The sequence below is a fragment of the Heloderma suspectum genome, chromosome 1 (assembly GCF_057233095.1).
Source record: "Heloderma suspectum isolate Gila_16-S chromosome 1, 16-S_ref, whole genome shotgun sequence".
NCBI lineage: Eukaryota > Metazoa > Chordata > Lepidosauria > Squamata > Helodermatidae > Heloderma > Heloderma suspectum.
The window spans coordinates 193830294-193850677 of NC_139458.1; the positions used below are offsets into that span (position 1 = coordinate 193830294).

The following is a 20384-nucleotide window of genomic DNA, read 5'->3' on the forward strand; positions in this document are numbered from 1 at the left end:
TCAGTGATGAGGAAAAGATCCATCCCCATCCAAGGACTAAATGAGACTGTTGGAATGTGCCTGCCTTGTGACTGACTGATGAGGCCTTGCTTGGATGGCATGAAGGGGAATGGGGAGGACAGGCCCCAACAGGCTTCCAGCAGTGACACCACTTGACCAAGGGCAAGGAGACAGCTTTGGCTATTGGGAAGTATAGAAATGAAATAAATAAATAAGGAGAGGAAAGGCCCCCAAAGTGGCCTCAGCAGCAGTGCCTGACACCAAAGTGTCTCCTGCTTGAAAAATAGTGAAGATTACTATATTGGTAGATCTCCACGTGATTTGCAATAGTTCACCAAGGGCTTCTGATTCCCAGTTATTTATCAACAGCAACAACAACATTATGTCTCATATAGTTCTGCTGCTGAAATGCAGAAAGGTTGGGGTAACCAGGAGTGGACTTTTGCGTGTAAGCACTGAGTTCAGCTCAGTTCATTTCTGTGCTCAGAAGCACTCTTTTCTTTAATAGTAAATTATGTCTTTTGCACCTGATTCTGGTTGGTGGATCTAGCAGTACTAGTAAAAAGATAAAGTAGATCCAACAAGTCTAAAGGCTGCCCATCCCTGTTCTACTGGATGTAATCATTTTATCACATAGAACTGAAGTGCCTGAAAACACAATGCAATGGTAAATACAAATATTTAACTTGGATTAGTTATCTGTGGAAATAATAAAGCTGGATACCAGTGACAAAAGAATATAACACAGGAGGGTGGTGGTACAAGTATACACCAGAATCTGTAACCTCTGGAGGAAATGAATCTGTCAATCTACATTGCTGTCTCTGATTGCTGATACCTTATACAGTACAGTCAATGCTAGCAAAGGAAGAATAAGCTAGCATAGTGCAGATGGCATAAAGCATCATAACTACATTTAGCATTTTCTAGGGCATCCTTGCCAGAAGAGACAGCCCAGCTGCATCCACTCATCAAAGATTTCTGCTGACTGACATGACACTTCCAGATGGATTTTTTGTGTAAGAATGTGCATTAGTATATGCAAGATTACATTAATCTTTCATGCCTGTCTGTCTTTTGTGATAGTACATTCTTTCTTGTCTAGTGTTTCTAAATATTGTTAAATTTATTGTGTGGATATCTAAAAACATTTCTAATTAAAAAGCTTTACAGTTAGCCACTGACCTACTTCATTACAATAGGTAACAATGTCCTTAAAGTGAGTAGGTCGAGTAACATGCAGAACACCACTGCACAGTTTCTGGCCTGCGGCTTCAAATAAGGAACTCCAGCCATGGAACAGCACTATGGTGTCATCACTCCATATGCTATACTCTTGACCCTTAGCCTTTAAAGGCCCAAATAGCAGTGTGCAGAGCCGGAAGCATCATTGTGGCATTATCACTAATGTGCAAATTAGCCCCACCATCCTTCAAAGATGTAGAGCTAGGTAGATGAAAAGCTATAACACAAAAAATGCACCTTTTTTTAATTCTTGGGAAGCAGGTTTGGGATGCTCTTATGGCCCTATCCATCCCACCTTTCACACTACCGCAATAATTATGTATTCCACACATGTTCAGAGATACACTCCTGTCCTTCATTATTAACACAACAGTCCCTTGACCATTCCTCCTGCTCCTTTGATGCCCTCTTCTGAACCAGGGGGGCAAATATGAAGCAGTAAACTAAACTGGAATGCAAAGCAAAGACTCAGGGGCCACAGGGAGAGAGATGTCTTCAGATGTAATGCTAAACCAGTTTAGTGTTACATGCACAAGCTTGCTCCTCTCTTCTTCTCTAGTGCAGTTTCAAGATCAGAAGCATTTACTTTTGGAAGCATTTGCTGTGTGATTTGTTGTTAGGTCTTAACCAGGACAAAACAGTTAGTTTAAACTATGGTTTATCCAAACAATCCAGAATTAAGCAAGATCTGAAACTGGCTTGTTCAGACAAATCAGCGTTAAACCTTAAAAGTTATGTTCAGACATAACAACAAACTGCAGTTACTTGAAAACAGAAGCAAATGCTTCTGATCTCTTTGCAGGTTTGCCAGAGGAAAGGGAGGGAGGATATATGAGCCTGAGGCTCCTTCACGTAGTACTAAACCATAGTTTAGCATTACATCCAAATACAGCCAGAGAGAAAACAAGTGCCTCAAAAAACCCTCAAAAAAGGAAATATAGGCAAATACTTAAGTTGCTAATTCATACAAGTTGCAGAATTCAGATTATTATCCAGATTTGATATGATTTTAATGAGAAGTATACAAAGGCCTGTCTTTCATCTCAAATTTGTGGAGAAATTTTTTACCACAAAAAAGAAGGATCTGGCAATCTGCTAATTAAAGCCTACCTACTCTACTGAAGGACACCAGGGCGTCTTTAGGATGGGGTGGACCCCAATCCAACCTTTAGGAAAAGCTTTAACACAATCTGCTTTCTACTGGCTGAACAATGCAAACTCTATGCATGACAAAAATAATGTAGGAGTTAAATGTAAAATAATGCTAGAGCTAAATATGGAGTTTGACCATAGCTAACACATTTTTATTCTAGCAAGCATTTAGAATGGGGGAAGGTTTTAAACAGACATGTTTTTATTGGTCTACTGCAGTTCTTGAAGGAGAGCTCTATCTCCCATATACATCCCCGATATACATTCTCTATGTATTTTTTAATATTGAGAAAGAAATGTATATTTCAGACATTCATGTATGAACTGTCATGCGATTTGATTAAACAAGAATTACTCTCTTAAATAAAAATATATTTGACAAAACTGAAGTACTTGCAATTTGCCAAAGTATCCTGTAGGTGGAGTGTTAGCCAATAAATACAGCAGTATGCTTTGAATTGTTACAAAATGTATAGACCTTACATGTGTTTAATTTTATCCTATCCTTTAAAAAAATGAGTTAAATTATCTTTATTTAAACTGTTTTACATCAGTGCTTTGAAAAGAGGGCCAAAGGATTATTTTATGAATGTTTTATTTGTCAACTGGTTACTGAGTTGCTGGAATTATGCAAAAACAGTTTTAGCAATTGAAGCAAAAGCCACTTCTGAAAGAGACGTGTCTTTATTTTGACACTTGAAATCAAAACTTATAGACCAGCCACAAACATCAAGATAGAATGAGCACTCCTTAGGCAGATTAGATTACATATTCAATTATTTTGACCTTCTGACGATGTTTAGTTTGGTGTCTTACTGAATATTTTAACTCTTTAGTCAAGAAAAATCCACAGAGACACTGGGCCAGTTAGAAGGATTGCCGCAGCCCTCTGTGGCTTATTCAAGCTCATGCCGGTGACCATTTTGAATGTTCAAGCCGCAGTGGGCAGTCGCCATGGCTTATACCGCGTGAACCCAGCGAGAGTGGCTTATGCAAGAGTAAAACAACCCTCGCATTACCCATTAGGATTATATTAGGGGTGTTTAACATTCGCATGAGCCATCCTCACTGGGTTAACACAACACGATAAGCCACAGCGACCACCTGCTTGAGTATTCAAAAAGGGGGGTGGCACATGCTGTATGTAAGCCACCATGGCTTATATAAGCCACAATGGGCCGCAATGATCGTGCAAAGCCAGGTAATTTAGTACGAAATTAGAGCAGTCTGAATTCCTTCGTGACAGATGATGTCATCACCCATCCGCTGCCAACCAGCCACCTCCCTCTTGAAAAGCCTCATTTTCTGAAACTCCTTTTACTCCAGCTTTTTTACTAAAAGTGTTCCCCTGGCAGTTTTACTAGTGTGCCACATCCCTCCCGCATTAAATCCTGGGCATGCCTCTGTGCCCTGGCAGTGACGTGGTCAAGGGGGTGGGATGCCCCATTCCCTCTTCTTTCCCCAGTGGAAGTACTTTTTCCCATTGAGAAAATCCCCAGGGAGGCAGCAGTGACCCCTCACATTACCGCAGTAGTGAGGACACTCATTCACCTTAGGTAGCATGCTTTTAATCTTTAACATAGCCCCCCTTCTGTGCATATTTACTCAGAAGGAAGAAAGAAATCTCACTCCCCTGCAGTGAAAGGGTTATTTAGTAATTTGCCCTAAAGTGCTCTTCACGGGAGAGAGCAATCCTATGGCCACTAGTCAGCAGCTAGACAGCCATAGGATATGTGGTTTTCTGGAAACCGACCTCAGCACCCATGCTCCGAGGTCAGTTCCCAGAGAACTGACCTTCCCCCCCTCCTGTGCTTGCAGGCAGCTTGGAACAGCCCCGCGTTCTACGCTCGGAAGAAGGGCACAGAGCGGCGAAAACAGGGAGTTCCAGGGCGGGGAAGGCACAAATGCCGGTATAACACATCGTGTCGTCCAGCAGCCTCCTCCCGGGCTCCGCCTTCCTGAGGCTAGACAGCCAAAATCGGCTGTCTAGCCGCAAATGCAGAGCAGGAGAAGCGTGGAGGAAACAATCCCCTCTGTGCTTCTCCTGTCTTGCATTGGATAGGCGGCCACCTCCGAGTTCGGAGGAGGCCACCTATCCCCATAGGATTGTGCCCTAAATTGCTACTGGATGTTGTGCTTCTTTGATATTCTGTAGTTTCTCTGATGTAAAGTTGTTTCTCCTCGGTTATGTAAAGCCCCTTCTCTACTTTATGACTTTATTGCAGTAAAGGCTTGGTTTAGGAGAGCTTCTCATTGTGAACAGGGAGAAAGAGAAAAAGGGTGTGTGTGTGGAAGCAATAGGCAAAAGTGCGCACATGGGGCAAAATGGATAGGAGCAATAATTCCGTGGCAGATTGCTGGAATGGGGCAAAACTGGGGTGCGGGAAAGCTCTCAAGGGGACCCTTCAGATGCTGCATTGGAGAACTGGGGATTTTGGCTTTTTCAGGGAAATCTGCACACACGGGAAAAATTAGTTGCTCTCCTTTCATAATAATGTAGTAGCAAGAGGGAGCCTGGATGGGGTGGACAAGCCTTTCTCATTGGTTAAGCAGCCCCTGCCAGTTTGATGAAGTTCAGTTCTACTCCCCACACCCACCCAAAAATATGTTCCTTTCAAGCACTGTGTGACCCCTGGAAACCAGATTTTAAAGGTACGGTACACTCGGCTTATCTTGTTTGGTGTGTCCCTGACAGAGCAAAGCCAATTCCACAGAAATGTGGCTAGTACTCCAACGCACTTCTCATTCCATTGTCATGAAGATTCCCACCCCACCCCCCTGGTCACTGATTCTTTAGCAAGGATGGTCAATGCATGGAAAACCTGCTGGATTTCCTTGGCATGCGGAAGGGCATTTTCCACATTTATCTCTTAGGGGGACATATCTAATGCTCATACAACAGGCATGCAAGCCTGTTTATCATTTCTGAATGCACTGTTCATCTGTTTGGAAAGGTAAGGGGACTGAGGACAGAACACCAGCCTCTGATACACTATTTGGTCTGTCAGAACTGACACCCTCAATCAACTGTTCAGCAACTAAAAGAAGAGGAAGATCTTGTGCAGGAGAATCTCTAGAAAGAGGCCAGACTGTTTCCATTCTATCCTTAACAGCCTAGTCCTATCCATACTTACTCAGAAATAAGTCCCACTGAATTCTGAGAGCCAGTGTGGTGTAGTGGCGAGAGTGTTGGACTGGGAGTCGGGAGATCCAGGTTCTAGTCCCCACTCGGCCATGGAAGCTCACTGGGTGACTCTGGGCCAGTCACAGACTCTCAGCCCAGCCCACCTCACAGGGTTGTTGTTGTGAGGATGAAATGGAGGAGGACTATGTACGCTGCCTTAGGTTCCTCAAGGAGGAAAAAAGGCGAGATATAAATGCAATAAATAAATAAATAAATGCTGTGGGACCTATAGCGCAATCATATGCGTATCTATCCAGAAGCAAAACCCACTGAGTTCAGTATAGAATTGCACCCTTACTCCTTAGAAAGCACATATGCTTGTTGCAGCGTTAATGAATCATGTACTTTTACTAATGTTCATTAATTTCTATAACTCCAGTAACCAGTGATCAGATTGGTGAGAGGTATTTTAAAAAGGCAAGAATGTAATTTAAATATTTAATTAAAAAAACCGGCACAACCATGTAAAATAATCTTCACTGACCAGAAATGGAATTCTTTAAATGCATTCATTTATCCAAAATGGGGTCGCTGAAATAGAAATACATGCAGACTGCCTTGTTTGCTTTAAAAATGGATTAAATCAAGTTCTGCAGAGCATCTTACCTATAACGTCAGTTCTGATGTCAGCAAGCTTAAAGAGAGGTGCAACATGTTCATAATAAATGTGGGTAGCCTCTTTTCTATGACTATTTGGATTGATAAACACTTTTAATGACTTTGGCCTACTTGGAAAACCTAAAAACAAAACAAAAACACATATGTTTTTTAGATTTATTCAAACAACACACAGCCTTGAAAATATTAAGCATAATTTTAAATGTTAACACATGTAGATATGTATACATTCTGACATTAAGTACAGCAATTCTTGGTTGTCTAGAAACTTTTTTTTTTTTACATGAAGATGCTCATTACTTATATCAAGCACCTATGTAATATCCTTGAGCAACTGGAGCACTAACTCACTTATGAGTCTACAGCCAAGAATAACCAGTACAAATGAGTCAGTCACCATTATCGAGAGCATTATGTGACAGATATAACGAAAGCAGTTTTAGGTCATGGTTCAAATCTGAAAGAGGGAGGGAGATAGAGAGAGAATATTCTCCTGAGAATTTAAAAGGAAATGCCTCTCAGCAAGGATTTGATAATAGTACTCCTTCACAGTTGGTACAGAGATTTGATACTACAATTTTCAGGATTTACAGATTATCTATCATGCCACACAGAAGGAGCAGGTGCAAAAGAAATCTGCCCTTGATTAAAGGATCAAGAAATAAGGGTATGAGAGGAGAACAAGGCAAAATGTGTATTATTTAATGCACATTTTAGCCAAAACATGTAGCTGATTTTCTACATTTTTGTTAGTTAAAAAACACACCCTAATAATCTTTACCTCCAAACTACCAAACATTTTTATTCATCATCAGTGCTATTCAATGTTTATATCAGATGAGACTTTACAGAGGCAGAAGGTCATTTGTTTAAGAGTAGATGAATGACTTGCCCTGTAGCTTTCCCAGGATAGCAACAATCCCAGAAAAAATCACAGACCTAAATATCATGATGTAAAGCAACAGATCTACTTCTTTTTTCTTTCGTACTATAAAGAACTTCATTAGCTAAAACTGAAACCCTGAGAGTTGGCATTACAAAGAGGTTGCCCACCAAAGTTGTTTACAAACCTTTACATTCTTCATATTCTTTACCTTATGGTGACGGTAATATTGTAATTGTTGATCATGTAACTGTAATAATTTCTCTCTGCTTCTCCCAGCCCAACTGAGGCCGGGTGGGGGGCGGGGGGACAGAGGGATTGGACAACAGCCGAGGAGAAAGTGAGACAAGGAATGTGCATGGATCAGCCCTCCATTGATTCCCTTAATGCATTGATAAGGTACGCAAGTCAAAGATAATTTAAAAATGAAAAAATACCTTCTTCCACTGTCCTGGTAAACTGTCTTATAAAAAAGAAGAAAATGACTACTTTTTTTTTTTGCTAACTGAGTTGCTGGGATAAAGGAAGTTGGTAGGGGTAGAGGATGCCAACAACGGATTTTTTTCTGGCGGGAAAGACTATGAGCTCTGCCCTTATACTGAAAAGCTTCGGCTAAGCATTTGCTCAGAGGTGATGTACACCTGAATTAAAAGTATGCAGGAAAAACTGCAGTGCTGAAAGGAAACCACACTGCACATGTTCAGATACTCCAGGACTCAGCCCTTGTATTGGAAACAGGCTCCTGTTGTCTCAGCACAGATTAAGTCTGGGGGTGTGGGGGGTGGAGAATGGACAGAGCCTTTTCCCATATGCAAAAAAGGAAAGGTGAAGAACTGTGTGTGTGTGTGGGGGGGGGGAATAATCGTGTTTTGTGAAGTCATCAAAAAAGAATGCGAGAGGGGAAACTAGCAGTAAATAGTTGCACAGATGGGAACAGAATGTATGAGTTCTCTGGTCAGGGCCAGCCCAAGATATTTTGCTGCCTAAGACAAACAACAAAATGCCACCCCACGCCCATTCCACATACAGAAGCTGACTGGGTCTGCAATTGAATCTTACTTCAACACTGGTGACTGGGCAGTGTCCTCCACTGCATTTAGCAGGCTGCATAGCACACACAGCTCTAACACCTTCCTGCTGCTTCCTGTCCCCTGGCATCTGCTTCCTGATGACAGGACCAGCCCTGTCTCTGGTTGCAATTTTCTGGCAATGCTGATGGAATTAGTACTTAATTGGAATTGGTAATCAAGAGAGATGCTGGGATTCTAAATTGTGCAGGAGATATGCCATCTGCCTTAATTGTGTGTGTTCACATGTTTGGGCTACAGTTTCTCAGTGGTGACAACAGACCTTTGGATATGCTCAGAGGCACTGCAATATTACCATTCCTTCTATTTCCCATTCAAGTCTTTCTGCGCTCACGCAGCTGTAGCCAAAACCACACCACCCATGCACAAAAGGGAAGCATCAGCAGGCTTGAGGCAACCCTGAGGTGTGCAGGAGTACAAAAAATGTTAAGAAAAAACACTAAGTGGGGGAAACCCCTCAAAACCAGCCATTAACAGATTGAGAAAACAAGATTGAGAACTGACAACTGGGTGGGAGGGGAAAATGGAATGAAGTGGCTGGAATTGGAGGCAGAAGAAATGCATTATATAAAAAGGATAGAAAGAATCATATTGTGTGGACAGATCATTAACAGAGAAGCTGTTTAACAAGGTTCCCAGAGTGGGCAAGGGACTGAAGTATCTGGAAGGAGAAGAAGGAAGGAAACAGGGGCCCCATCTACATGCGCCATTTACTCTGGGTCTGCTGCAATTCAAGGTCCTTCAGGACGTATGACGCAGTCGCCATTTTGCAGCCAAACCGTGGTTTTCATCCAGAAAATGCGGATTTCCAAAAAGGCATTTTGCTGCGATGTTTTTGGTTTGCTGAAGGTTTCCAGCGGTTGCAAGCTGTCTATCCCTTCCTTGAACTGACTTCGCATCTTGTGGTGGGCATATGGTAGGCGTGCCTAGTGCTTGTGTTACTTCTCCCCATTCTTTCACGGCTGCGCAGTTACAGAGGCACGGAGAAGCATGCTCATTTCTTCAACCACACCTTCGCAGCTTCGTATCTTTGCAAAGGCTGCTTTGGAGTCAGTGGCCAAGGGCTTGGGGGGGGTGTCGGGGGAGCAAAAGGTCCAGGGCCAAATTTGCTCCAGCCACCATTTTGGAATGATGGGCAGGCCTTGGTGTGTGCAAACCATCGTGAGAGTCTTGGGCTGGAGAACTGCCAAACAGTTGGCATGGTAATGAAGGAGAAGCCCACCCACATTTTACCTAACGAGGAACGGCAAGACACCAAAGAACCGCTAAAATACAAAACAGCCACTAAACCGCAAAATCTCACACCCCCACGTACCTGCACAGCTGCGCATTTAAATATAATGGTAAAAAAGAGAGCAGCGCAACTGATGCAGTTTACTTTGCTTCAACAGCCGTGTGTCAGGGCACCACGGATTTTCCCACTGGAGAAGTCCACAGTAAATCGTGTGTGTACTGCAGCAGAAGCTAATTTGCAAGTGTAATGCTGTGCAGTTACGACAAGTGAAGGTTGAAAGCAGTGCCGTGTAGATGGCCCCAGGTATATAAAGGGTAGAAATAACCATCACACTGTCTGAATAGGTCATTTCCTGGTTCACACCAAGAAAGTATTTCAAAATCAGCCCAGGAACTGTTTTTATGCTCATACTAACATGTTTTGTGTGGCCAGTCTTTTGCATATATTTATGCCAAAGTCATCAAGTTCTCTTTCTTAATCAGTGTTCGAATTATGGGAGAAGCACCCCTTACCTTCTGAAAAAGTCCCCTTGCTACTGTTTTAGAAGACTACAGTTTGGACCATGATTTGCCCACCTCTGTTCAAAGGCTCTCCATGCCCCCTGGCCCACCCAGTTTGGATTTCTCCACCATGTCTCTCTGTGCCTCTGCACCTGAGAAGGGCAGTCTGGTCTCCAGCTCTGCACTGGTGTTATTCAGGGTGTTTATCCAAATCCACCTATGTAACACCCTGAGAAAGAATCTCTCTTTAGCTTGCTGGCTGCCTGCTTGTTCCTATCTTCCCATGAATAGGAACATGGAGTTGGTCCAGGGATAGGGATCCTGGTGCCCTAGATGGCTTGGACTACATTGGACTACATAATTCCTAACCAATGACCATGCTGGCTGGGGCTTATCAGAATTGTAGTCCAAAACATCTGAGAGGGTACCAGATGTGTGTCCCCTAGTTTGGTCAGATACACCCTCCTGTTAATCAGGGTCTCCTGCCCTACCCTACACGCTCCAGCTTTCTTGATGTCCATGAGAACTTTCCAGCCAAATGGAACAGCTACACTAACTCCTTAAAACTTATATCTGGCGCAATACCAGCAAAGGAATGAGCAGGAGAACTCCAACTCAAATAGTCTTTAGGAACTACACAGAGAGAAGCTGGATTCTGCTGTTTGGGCTGGAGGCCTTGTTGCAGTGTTCAATGCTGGGGGGGGGGGGGGCTCAGAGGAACCCTGGACCTCTTACCTTTTGAGACAGCCCACTTAGCTACTCTATTTCAAAGGCTAAGGGAATGAAAGGGAATGGTAGGGAGGGAATGTACAGGCACAAGGTACATGCTCAATCTGATAAACCATGGTTTATTGTGCTTGTTATAGCTGAACCAGAACTTCCTGCCAGCAAAGTGCCCAATCGAAACGGAACATTTCCCAATCCATACCAAATGGTTTGGATAAACTGATTTGCCTAGGCAGGTATTATTTTATCTAATATCTTTTTCACCTCCCACAAGCATATTATTCAGCTGTCTTACAGCAAACGATTTTATACTCTAATAATGTTAAAAGGTTTCAGCTTTCATTACCAGCATACACAAGCTGCAGCCTTTGGTATAATCAGAATCTATGTTCTACTGGACTCCTTATTGTAGCTTCCCTCTAAACTGAAATAGCACTTTAAAAGAGAATACCCAACTGTTCTTCTGGTAGTAAGAATGTGCTAATATGCACTAGTTTAAACTTGATCTATCAGTGAATCAATGAACCATGAAAGGTACGGGTTAATCAGGGTGTACTGAAAACAAAGGCTCATAGGGCGGCGGAGACACTGCCCTCAGACACACATCTGTGCTGTTTTTAGTGTTCAGTTTTATGGCAGCAGGCGTATGTTTACAAAAGTTAAGAGCTTGAAATGATGTCACTGTCATATACATTATTAATATTTTATACAACAAGCAATAAGAAAATTGCTACATAGAGACAGAAGTAATGATGTGAATAAACATTTTTCATGCTAACTAGAGATATACCACTGTTGATGTTACACTGTTAATGTATAACATTAATGGGATAATTAAACCTTCACGCATGAAGCTTTAGACATTCGCATTAGAACTTGGTGTGGGAGGCATGTTGCAAGGGAGATCTGATAACACGTTTCTTCTATAAATAACCATTCTGTCTTTTGTTCTGGAAGCACAGCTATATACTGCTCACTGCTAAAGTGAAACAACATTTCAGATTCACAAATGCAAATATCTCTAAGACATGGGTTATATTCTGTAGGTTTAGTTCGAAGTAAAGCTAAGATGATTACAGATAAAAAAAAAAGAATGGCTGTGTTGAAATAAGCCTATTCTGATGTTTTACATTAATATTCCATAAAATCAACAGATTTATTATACACAAAGGATTCTTCACTGAACTATTATTCATTCAACTATAAAGACCTGGTTTCTCCTTTTTAAAAGAGCTTTTAAAACCCTTAAATCAGATTTACTGATGAGCATTACAATGAACATTAAAGCATAATACTGGAAATCAAGTTCAAAATGACTTCCTTTTGTACCTTAATATTTGTGCTCTTAAAAACATTAGCAAATCAGACTTTTGCCTGAAACTCTCCAAAGGTGCTGCTAATTGTCCCTGTACAGTGTCACTCTAGAGACACATGCAAAATCACACTCACTAGAATCTTTAAGATAATTCTTTAAAGGAAGGCTTTCCAGCAGGAAAGAGATGTGAGGACACAACAGAATAATTCATATCAAAAGTTATTGAGATTTTTTTTCCAAAAAGGGGCATTCTTTTTGTTATAACTTTCCAAAAAAGTTTATAGAGTGGTCCTCAACAAAATAAACCTTAACTTTGGTTAGCTCACCCTTGTTTTATTGTTATTATTAATATTATTCATATTTGATAGGAAAACAAAACGTGCATCTAGCAGACCACATATAGATAATATTTACTTTAGTAATCACCTTTCCCATTTGTACTAGCCTGCATGTAACAACAACTATCATCAGTGTTCTATTCATACAAAATGAGATGCAAAAAAACATAATATGGTAAAACATAACCAGTATGCATAATATTCTGGCTATTTTTTAAAAAAGGTTTTGCTTACCTGAATGAGTGAAAACATAAGGATGAGCTCACTATAGGAACCACAATGTCCTGTATTAAGGCAGAATTTTTCATAAGCATACTCCCCTAATGGATTAGCCATATCATCCATATCACTAAGGTCACAATCCTATGGCTGCTAGTCAGCAGCTAGATGGCCATAGGATAGGTCAGTTCCCGGGAACCGACCTTCACCCCCTCCTGAGCTGCCTCTTAAGCAGTGCGGAATGGCCCCATGCTCCCCACTCAGAAGTGGAGCGTGGAGCGGTGAAAACGGGGCGTTCCTGGGGCAGTAAAGTCAGAAATTCGGTACGACACATCCAACGTGTTGTCCGGCTGTCGCTTCCCAGCTCCAACATCCTGCAGCTAAACATCTGAAATAGGCTGTCTAGCCGTAAATGAAGAGCAGCTGAAGCACAGAGGGGATCCTGCCCTGCACTGGATAGGCGATCACCTCCAAGTTTGGAAGCGGCCGCCTATCCAGGTAGGATTGATAGGATCCCTAAACGCCATCAGGAAAGGGCAGGAATGATGAAGGCGCACCATGCTAGAGAGCCTTTTCTGTGGCAGCACCCCAGTTTCACAATTCCATCCCAAGGGAGGTTAGACTAGACCCATTCCTGATTACTTTTAGGCTGGCTGCAAAAGCATTTTTATTCTGCCTGACTTTTAATGGTGTTTGAGATGAACATTTTAATTCTCTTCTTTTTAATACCTGTTTTATTTCTGTTATTGTTTAAATTGGTTTTTGTATGTTCTTTTGTAAACTGCTTTGTGGTTTCATTAGGGCTGAAAGACAGTATAGAAAAATAAATTACTACAGAGCCAGGAATACTGTGAAAAACAAACCTAAGTTTTCCAGAGTGGTGAGATACTCTTACAGAGTGTATATGTGGAATCTTTGTCATCTATAGTACCTGTTACTTGATTTACACTGGTCAGTAGGAAATATTCAAGAATGAGGAAGTCGTTTCCCCAACCTTTTATGCATACATGCACCTGCACCAACTTCACTGTACTAACTCCGCACCAACCAGCCCCAACTTGTTTTTAAACCTATGTAGATTCAACCTACGAAAGAACTTGTCACTAGAATATGAGATGATACGTTTATAATACTTGGACCTATTCTAGTAAAGCCTACTGAACTAAACCCAGGTAGATTTGCAACTTAAAGATGGTAACATTTGTTCCATCACACACAATACCACAGTAGATGTCACAGTACAAATGTTTGTACCACAAAAGCACACAGATTCCCCTGCCTCCAACCCACTACGTACAAATCCCTTTACCCCTTGTTCAGCAGACTAGCTTGCCTGGAGACCTGTCAGGGCCAATTTCAAGAAATAAGTTGCTGCTAGTAATGGAAAACAGAGGTGCATGTCCTTGATTGGTGTCATGATGCTCTCAATTTAAACAGAAAAACATTCTGATAGTTCCCACAGCTGGCTGGCATTAATATAGAAAAAGAGGACATTCTTACCGTGAATTTCAGTTTTCTGAGTCCCACAGAGGGTATTCCCCACCTCGGAAAGGCGCCTCCTCCTGGAGCTTGTAGGCAGGGCCCACTTCTAAACTTTATCTCTCCAGGGAGAGGAGCCGTCCTGTCTCCCAGACCAGACTGGAAAAAGTGAATGCTCCTCACCCCTCATTAACCTAATACAAAAATGACAAACTACACCAATAGCGCATGTCAGACTACAAACAGATACTCAAGGTAATCAAAGAAACAGAGGTTAAGAAGAACTCCTAGAAGCTGCCTACCACCCGCTATGTATGGCAGTGGCAGAAGCCTCTAAACTATCAACAAATATTGCACATTTAATTATCCACATCCTGTTCCTTGAATGCCTGACAGGAAGTAGAGGCAGGCCAAATGTCCTCTGTGGGACTCAGAAAACTGAAATTCACAGTAAGAATTTCTTCTTTTTCCTGAGTCACACAGGCATTCTCCACCTTGGGATATTTCGGAGCTGTGTAAACTACAGCTGGGCTTCCAAGAACGTCATGCTATTGTACTATCACCTTCTGGAGCACACGCCTTCCAAAAGCTACTGATGCAGAAGCAACACCCATCAACTTTATAACATTTTGCAAACGTACGTACAGAAGCCCAAGTGGCTGTCCAACAAATCACTTCAATAGAATAACATCCTCTAAGGGCTGCTGAGGTAGCCACTCCCCTAAGTGAATGGGCCATGATTTCCCTGTGGAGGTGGTTTCCCCAGAGCCTTATGCACCCCCATGATACATTCCTTCAATCATCGGGAAATGGTGGACTTGGAGACCTTATTCCCCATGGAGTTTCCCTGAAAAGACATGAATAGGGCTTCCAGTTTTTTAAAATCTGAAGTCCTATCCAAGTAAAATCGAAGTGCTGGGAACACATCTAACCTGTGCCAACTTTTCTCCTGAGAATGAACAGGATTTGGACAGAAGGAAGGTAAGGGCTTGGGCTCTATGGAACAGGGAATTGACTTTAGGGATAAAGGAGGGGTCTGGCCTACGAACCACCTTGTATAAATTAAAGACACACAGTTGTGAATCTGATGAAAGAGCCCCCAACTCGCCTGGCAGAGGCAATAGCCCCCTCCCCCATCACTTTTAGTGTCAGATGTTTCAAGGAACACCTGGCCATCAACTCAAATGGAGCCCTCATCAATGTCGTTAATACCCAATTCAAATTCCAAGTGGGGATTCTGTGTACTGTAGGTGGATTTAACACCCCCACTCCTCTTAGGAAGAGCTTATAGTGAGGGTGAGAAGATAGTGACATCTTTCCCCTGCAACCCAGGATGCTGTTGAGGGCTGCCTCCTGATGGTGTTAGTGCTCAGACCCCTGTTTAATCCTTCTTGGAGAAATCCCAGGATCACTTTATCTTTCCAGGTGATGGGGTCTTCCCCGTCATTGTGCACCACGCTAACAAAGACTTCCAGGCTATGCTGTAAACCTTATTGGTAGAGGGTTTTTGCAATGACAGCGGAGTCTTCAGTACCTCATTCGTATATCCCATCTGCCTCAGCCACAAGCGTTCAACATCCAGGCTGTCAGACTGAAGAGTCCTGGCTGTGGATGACATATTGTTCCCTCAGTCAGCATGTCCTCCTGAGAGGTAGTCTCCAGTAATTTGTCCCCGCCAATTCTTGGAGGCCTGAGAACCACAGACAGCGAAGCCTGTGAAGGGCAATTAGAATTACTGTCGCCCTTGTGCATTTGATCTTCTTGAGCACCTGCGGAAGGGGGGAAGGCGCAGAGTAGACCCTCCAGCCAATGAGATGTGAGGGCATCCAACCCCTTGGCACCAGGGTCAGGAAGGTTTGTCATGTACTTGGATACTTGGGCATTCTGTCCGACAGCAATCAGATCCATGATCGGAATCCCAAACCGGAATGTGATTGACCTGAAAATAATATGTGGATTGAGTGTCCATTCTGATTTCTGATGGACATCCTGCTGAGCCAGTCTGCCACCTTGTTGGAACTCCCCGCTAAGTGCTCTGCTTTGATGGATTGAAGATGTTTCCCTGCCCACATCAGTAACTTGTGGGCCTCCTTGATGAGAAATTTTGAATGAGTTCCTTCTTTGCTTGTTCACACAGGCTATGGTCGAAACACTGTCCGTTCTGATGAGGATGTGCACCCCTCTTAACTCCTGACTGAAGTTCTTTAGGGCTAGCCAGATGGCTCTTAGTTCAAGCCAGCTGATGTTGCACTGTTGTTCCTTTTGGCTCCAGACCCCCTGAGCCACTCTGTGTTCCAGATGCCCTGCCCCAACCCAGGAGGCTGGCATCCATTGTTATGGTGACTCTATCTGGATCTTCTAGGCTCATTCCTTCTTGCAACCTCGTCAGGTCCAGCCACCATTCCAGTTCCTGATGTAGTCGCTTCCGAATGTCAATTTGTCTGTGCATGCGGGAGGCAATATAGTTCTGAAATGGAAGCAGCAAGCTCTGAAGTTGGCGTGAGTGAAATCTTGACCAGCATATCAAGCCCTGACCTGACAACTTCATCCCCAATAGTTGAGCCAGGGCCATCAGGTCTGCTGGTTTCTGAGAGTGAATGGACACTGCCAACTGAGATAGTTCCCCAATCTGTTCTTGTGTGAGAAACATCTTGAACTGAGCGGTGTCCAGCATCTCCCGCAGGTGTTCTAGCTGCTGGATGGGGCATAAGGCACTCTTCTTCATATTTACCAGAAATCTGTGGTACTTGAGGCATTTCAGTGAGAGCTGGGTACTGTCTGTACACTGTTGCTCCAATCACTCTCTGATTAAAATCTCATCTAAGGAAGGGTAGAGGTACACCTTCTTCATCTTAAGATGTGCTGCAACAGCTACCAGGAGCTTTGTAAACATTCGAGAAGCCGAGGTGAGTCCAAACGGCAGAGCCCTGTATTGAAAATGTTGGCTGTTGTAGCAAAACCACAGATACTTCAGGTGCTTTCTCTTGATCTGATCGTGCAAGTATGCTTCGGACAGGTCTATGGATGCTAGGAAATCCTAATAGTTCAGAGTTGCTGCAATTAGTTTCAGAGTCTCCATTTTGAAATGTCTTTTGATGATGTGTTTAACCATCTGAGGTCCAAAATGGCTCTGATATCCCCATTCCTTTGGGGAATTATGAAAAAGATGGAGTAAATACCAGTTTTGATCTTTCTGGCTGGGACTGGTTCTATAGGTTTTCTTTCCAATAGGTAATTGATAGCTTTTAAAAAGTTCTGAGGCTTGGAATGCTTGTGTGAACATGGGGAGGCTGTAAACATCTCTCTAGGAAGACAGGCAAAGTCCAGAGTGTAACCTTTGGTTACTGTGTCTCTCACCCACTTCTCTGAAGTAGTCTGGAGCCATGTGGGAACAAAGTTTAGCAGCCACCCTCCCAAGGCACCCACACAATTGGACTGGCGTCAGATGGATGAGGTCTTCTTTTGCCCTTTGCTGTACTCTGAGGCATAGTTTGAGGATGCTGCCTGCATCTTAGGCTTGTCAGTTCTGTAGGTTCTTTGCCAACTACCCTGTTGGTTTGTTCTGTGCATGTGTCTGTTAGGATAAAAGGACTGCTGTGATTTGGGTTTCCATTCTTCTTTCTTTGAAGGAAGCACATTTTCTTTTTCCTTATTTTCAACCAAACCCTTCCCCCAAAAGTCAGGCATCTGCGAAGGGTGAAGTGGCCAGCTTAATCTGGGAGCCTGGGTCCACATCTCAGTTCCTAAGCCATACGCCTCATGACGGTTCACTGCCATGGCTTTGGCTCCAAACTGGAGCGCATCCAAGGAAGAGTCAGCAAGAAGGGCTGCTGAATGAATTATTTTCTTCAACTCATCCTTAATTGGCTTGGGAATCAAATCTGAGCCTGCCAATTCCTCTCTCCACAAGTAAGTTGCCCTAGCACAAAAGGAATTAGTTGATGATACCCTGAAAGCAGCAGCGATTGCCTCAGACCTTCTGCATAGAGCTGCTTCTACTCACTTATTGCAAGAATCTTTAGGCCCACTTTCCTCATCAGTGGGCAGGGCTGCTGAGGTCAGTGCAGCAATAGGGGCATCAAACACCGGGACTTTCAGCTGATCCATAATCTTAGCTGGCAGGGTAAGGTTTATCAGCCAATTTGTGTGATTGCTTGATTTTCCCCAGTGAGGCCACTCTGCCTTCCAGACTTCTGAGAAGGGGATTATCAAGGGTTTGGGTAGTGCAGATGGAAAGACCATCTTAGCCCCTGCAAAGGTAGAGGGGGGTGTAGAATCCTCTGGTTTAGGTATATCCTCCTTAATCTAAAGAATGTTACTCGCTTTAGCTAACAGGGCTGGAAAAAATTCTACTGAAAAGAAGTGTCTCTGAGCAGTAGGGGAATCCAGTTCTTCCTCTGACAATTCTCCTTCCTCCTCATAATTCGAACCAGAGTCCTGTTTGGATAGTTTACATGCCTTGGAAAGCTTCCTTCTGCCCCCATCCGAGGCCTCAAGGGGTTTTGGTGGGGGGCTACCCTTATGGAATCTGGGGGAAGAAGGTGGGGAGGTGGAGGATGATGAAGATGGGCTGGAAGATCTGGAATCTCAGGAAGTGACTCTAACCCTCTTCCTTTCCCTTTTATCCTTGTGTTTAGTGGAGCTTCTAGACTCATGTCTACTCCTCTTACTTTTCCCTTTGTGCTTCTTACCAAGGGGGCGGGATTTATTCCTGGTGGGCCCCTTCCCTTGACCCAGTAATTCTTGGGATATATGTCTCACGCACTGGTGAAATTCCATCTCCTCCTGGAACAACTCCGTGGTGCGGGCTTGCAATGTTGGAATACTCATCCCCACCTTGCTCTGGCACTCCATGTTGCTTGGCGTTGAGAAGCTGTCTCCCTGTTCTGGCTGGTCCCCAGCCCTCTCCATGTTCTTTTGAAGGAGTCAGGCCAGGACCACCGTTTCTTCCCCTTTTGTTCCCCACCAACCCCATCTGTAATGGAAGGGAGTTGGAAATGGGTGCGGTGGTGGTGGCAGTGGCAGTCTGGGCCTTCTGTGGCCCTGTAAGGCAGGAAGAAACACCTTTGCATCTTCTGTGTCTTCCAGCCGAGCCACGCCTAGAACTGAATGCAGGCTGCGCCCAGCCCTGGAGCCTTGCAAACGTTGCTGCCGCTCGCTCTTTTTTCCTGCCGATAAAGCGCTCATGCCTTAGTGGGGTGTCTGCTGCAGGCTGTTCCTAGGCCTCAGCAGAAAGGCTGAGGAAGACCCTTCCCCCCTTCTAACTTGTGTTCCCCAACTCTAGCTACTGCTGAACAGGAGATGGGGTAGGGAGGGAGAAAGGAAAGAGAGAGAGGGAGAAATGAGAACAGAGAAGAATAAAGGGAGAGAAAGCTGTTTTCCTATGTAGGAAACAAAAGTGAAACTAAGATGTAGGCTGAAGCTCTCTAGAGCTCCAGCATGACCAACCGCTCTGCTTGCTAGGCAGGGCTGGTCTGGGATATAGGACGGCCCCTCCCCTGGAGAGATAAAATTTAGATGTGGATGCTGCCTACAAGCTCCAGGAGGAGGTGCGTTCCCAAAGTAGAGAATGCCCTCCGTGTCACTCAGAAAAACAGACTGTTAATTTGTGCAAGCTGTGCGCGTGAAGTGTTTTAGGCAACCGAAGGGTCAAACACCATTCTAACACAGATGAAATAATTAAAAAGTGTTATCTGAGCTCATTGATCACATTTAGGCTATGCGAACTACAGTTAAGGACATTACACCAGAGTTTAAACTTTCAAGTGTATAACAGGTACTTTTGATCCACTTTTATTTCCCATTTGCTGAGGACTCATTTTCATAAATCCACTCCTATCTCCATAACGCAGCATCCACTTGAGGCAGAACAACAACCATTTCTATGATGCCACAGCATCTTGAGACAAAGCAATATCCCTAACTGTGCTTTGCCAAGTTGCCTGTGAATTCAGGTGTAACGGCAAACTAGTTGTTAGCACAACCTGTGGTTTTCAGTAGGCACCGAAAATCCAGAAGGGTTGTCGCCTGCCTAATTTGTAGTGCTATAGAGTTCTACAGAGTGGCCGCTACAGTACTGAAGGCCCTATTCCAAGCTATGATGGACAAAACCTTGGATACCCACCAGGAGGGTATCTTTTGGTGAGCACAGAAACCAAGCAAGCCAGTAAGGAATCAGGTGATTTCTTAAGTTCAGAAAATGATTGACCATGCTCAGGTATGTAATGCTAAATCAGAGTTTAGTGCTACTGGTCTATAAAACAAGTAATAGTTTAGCTAAAGAAATCAGCTATATGTGATATCTAGGTGACAGAATAAGATTGAAATTCTGAGTGTGCTTATCTGGAAATAAGACTTATTGAGATCAACAGAACTTGTTATTCAGAAACATGGATAGGCTATT

At 43.5% G+C, this 20384-nt stretch overlaps 1 protein-coding gene across 25 annotated transcripts in view; it reads right to left on the reverse strand.

Annotated features, from left to right (window-relative positions):
- CERKL (CERK like autophagy regulator) overlaps positions 1-20384 on the reverse strand; it is a 64533-nt gene that overhangs the window by 26092 nt on the left and 18057 nt on the right. For 24 of the 25 annotated variants that reach the window (XR_014785011.1, XR_014785036.1, XR_014785047.1 and 21 more), the window contains one exon: positions 6188-6319. The exons of the other annotated variant lie outside the window; for it this stretch is intronic. Coding sequence is in view for 18 of the 24 variants with exons in the window: in XM_084814979.1 (XP_084671105.1) it covers positions 6188-6319 (132 nt within the window). In the remaining 6 variants the exon portion in view is untranslated. The remainder of the gene's footprint in view (positions 1-6187; positions 6320-20384) is intronic. 25 annotated transcript variants of the gene reach the window in all.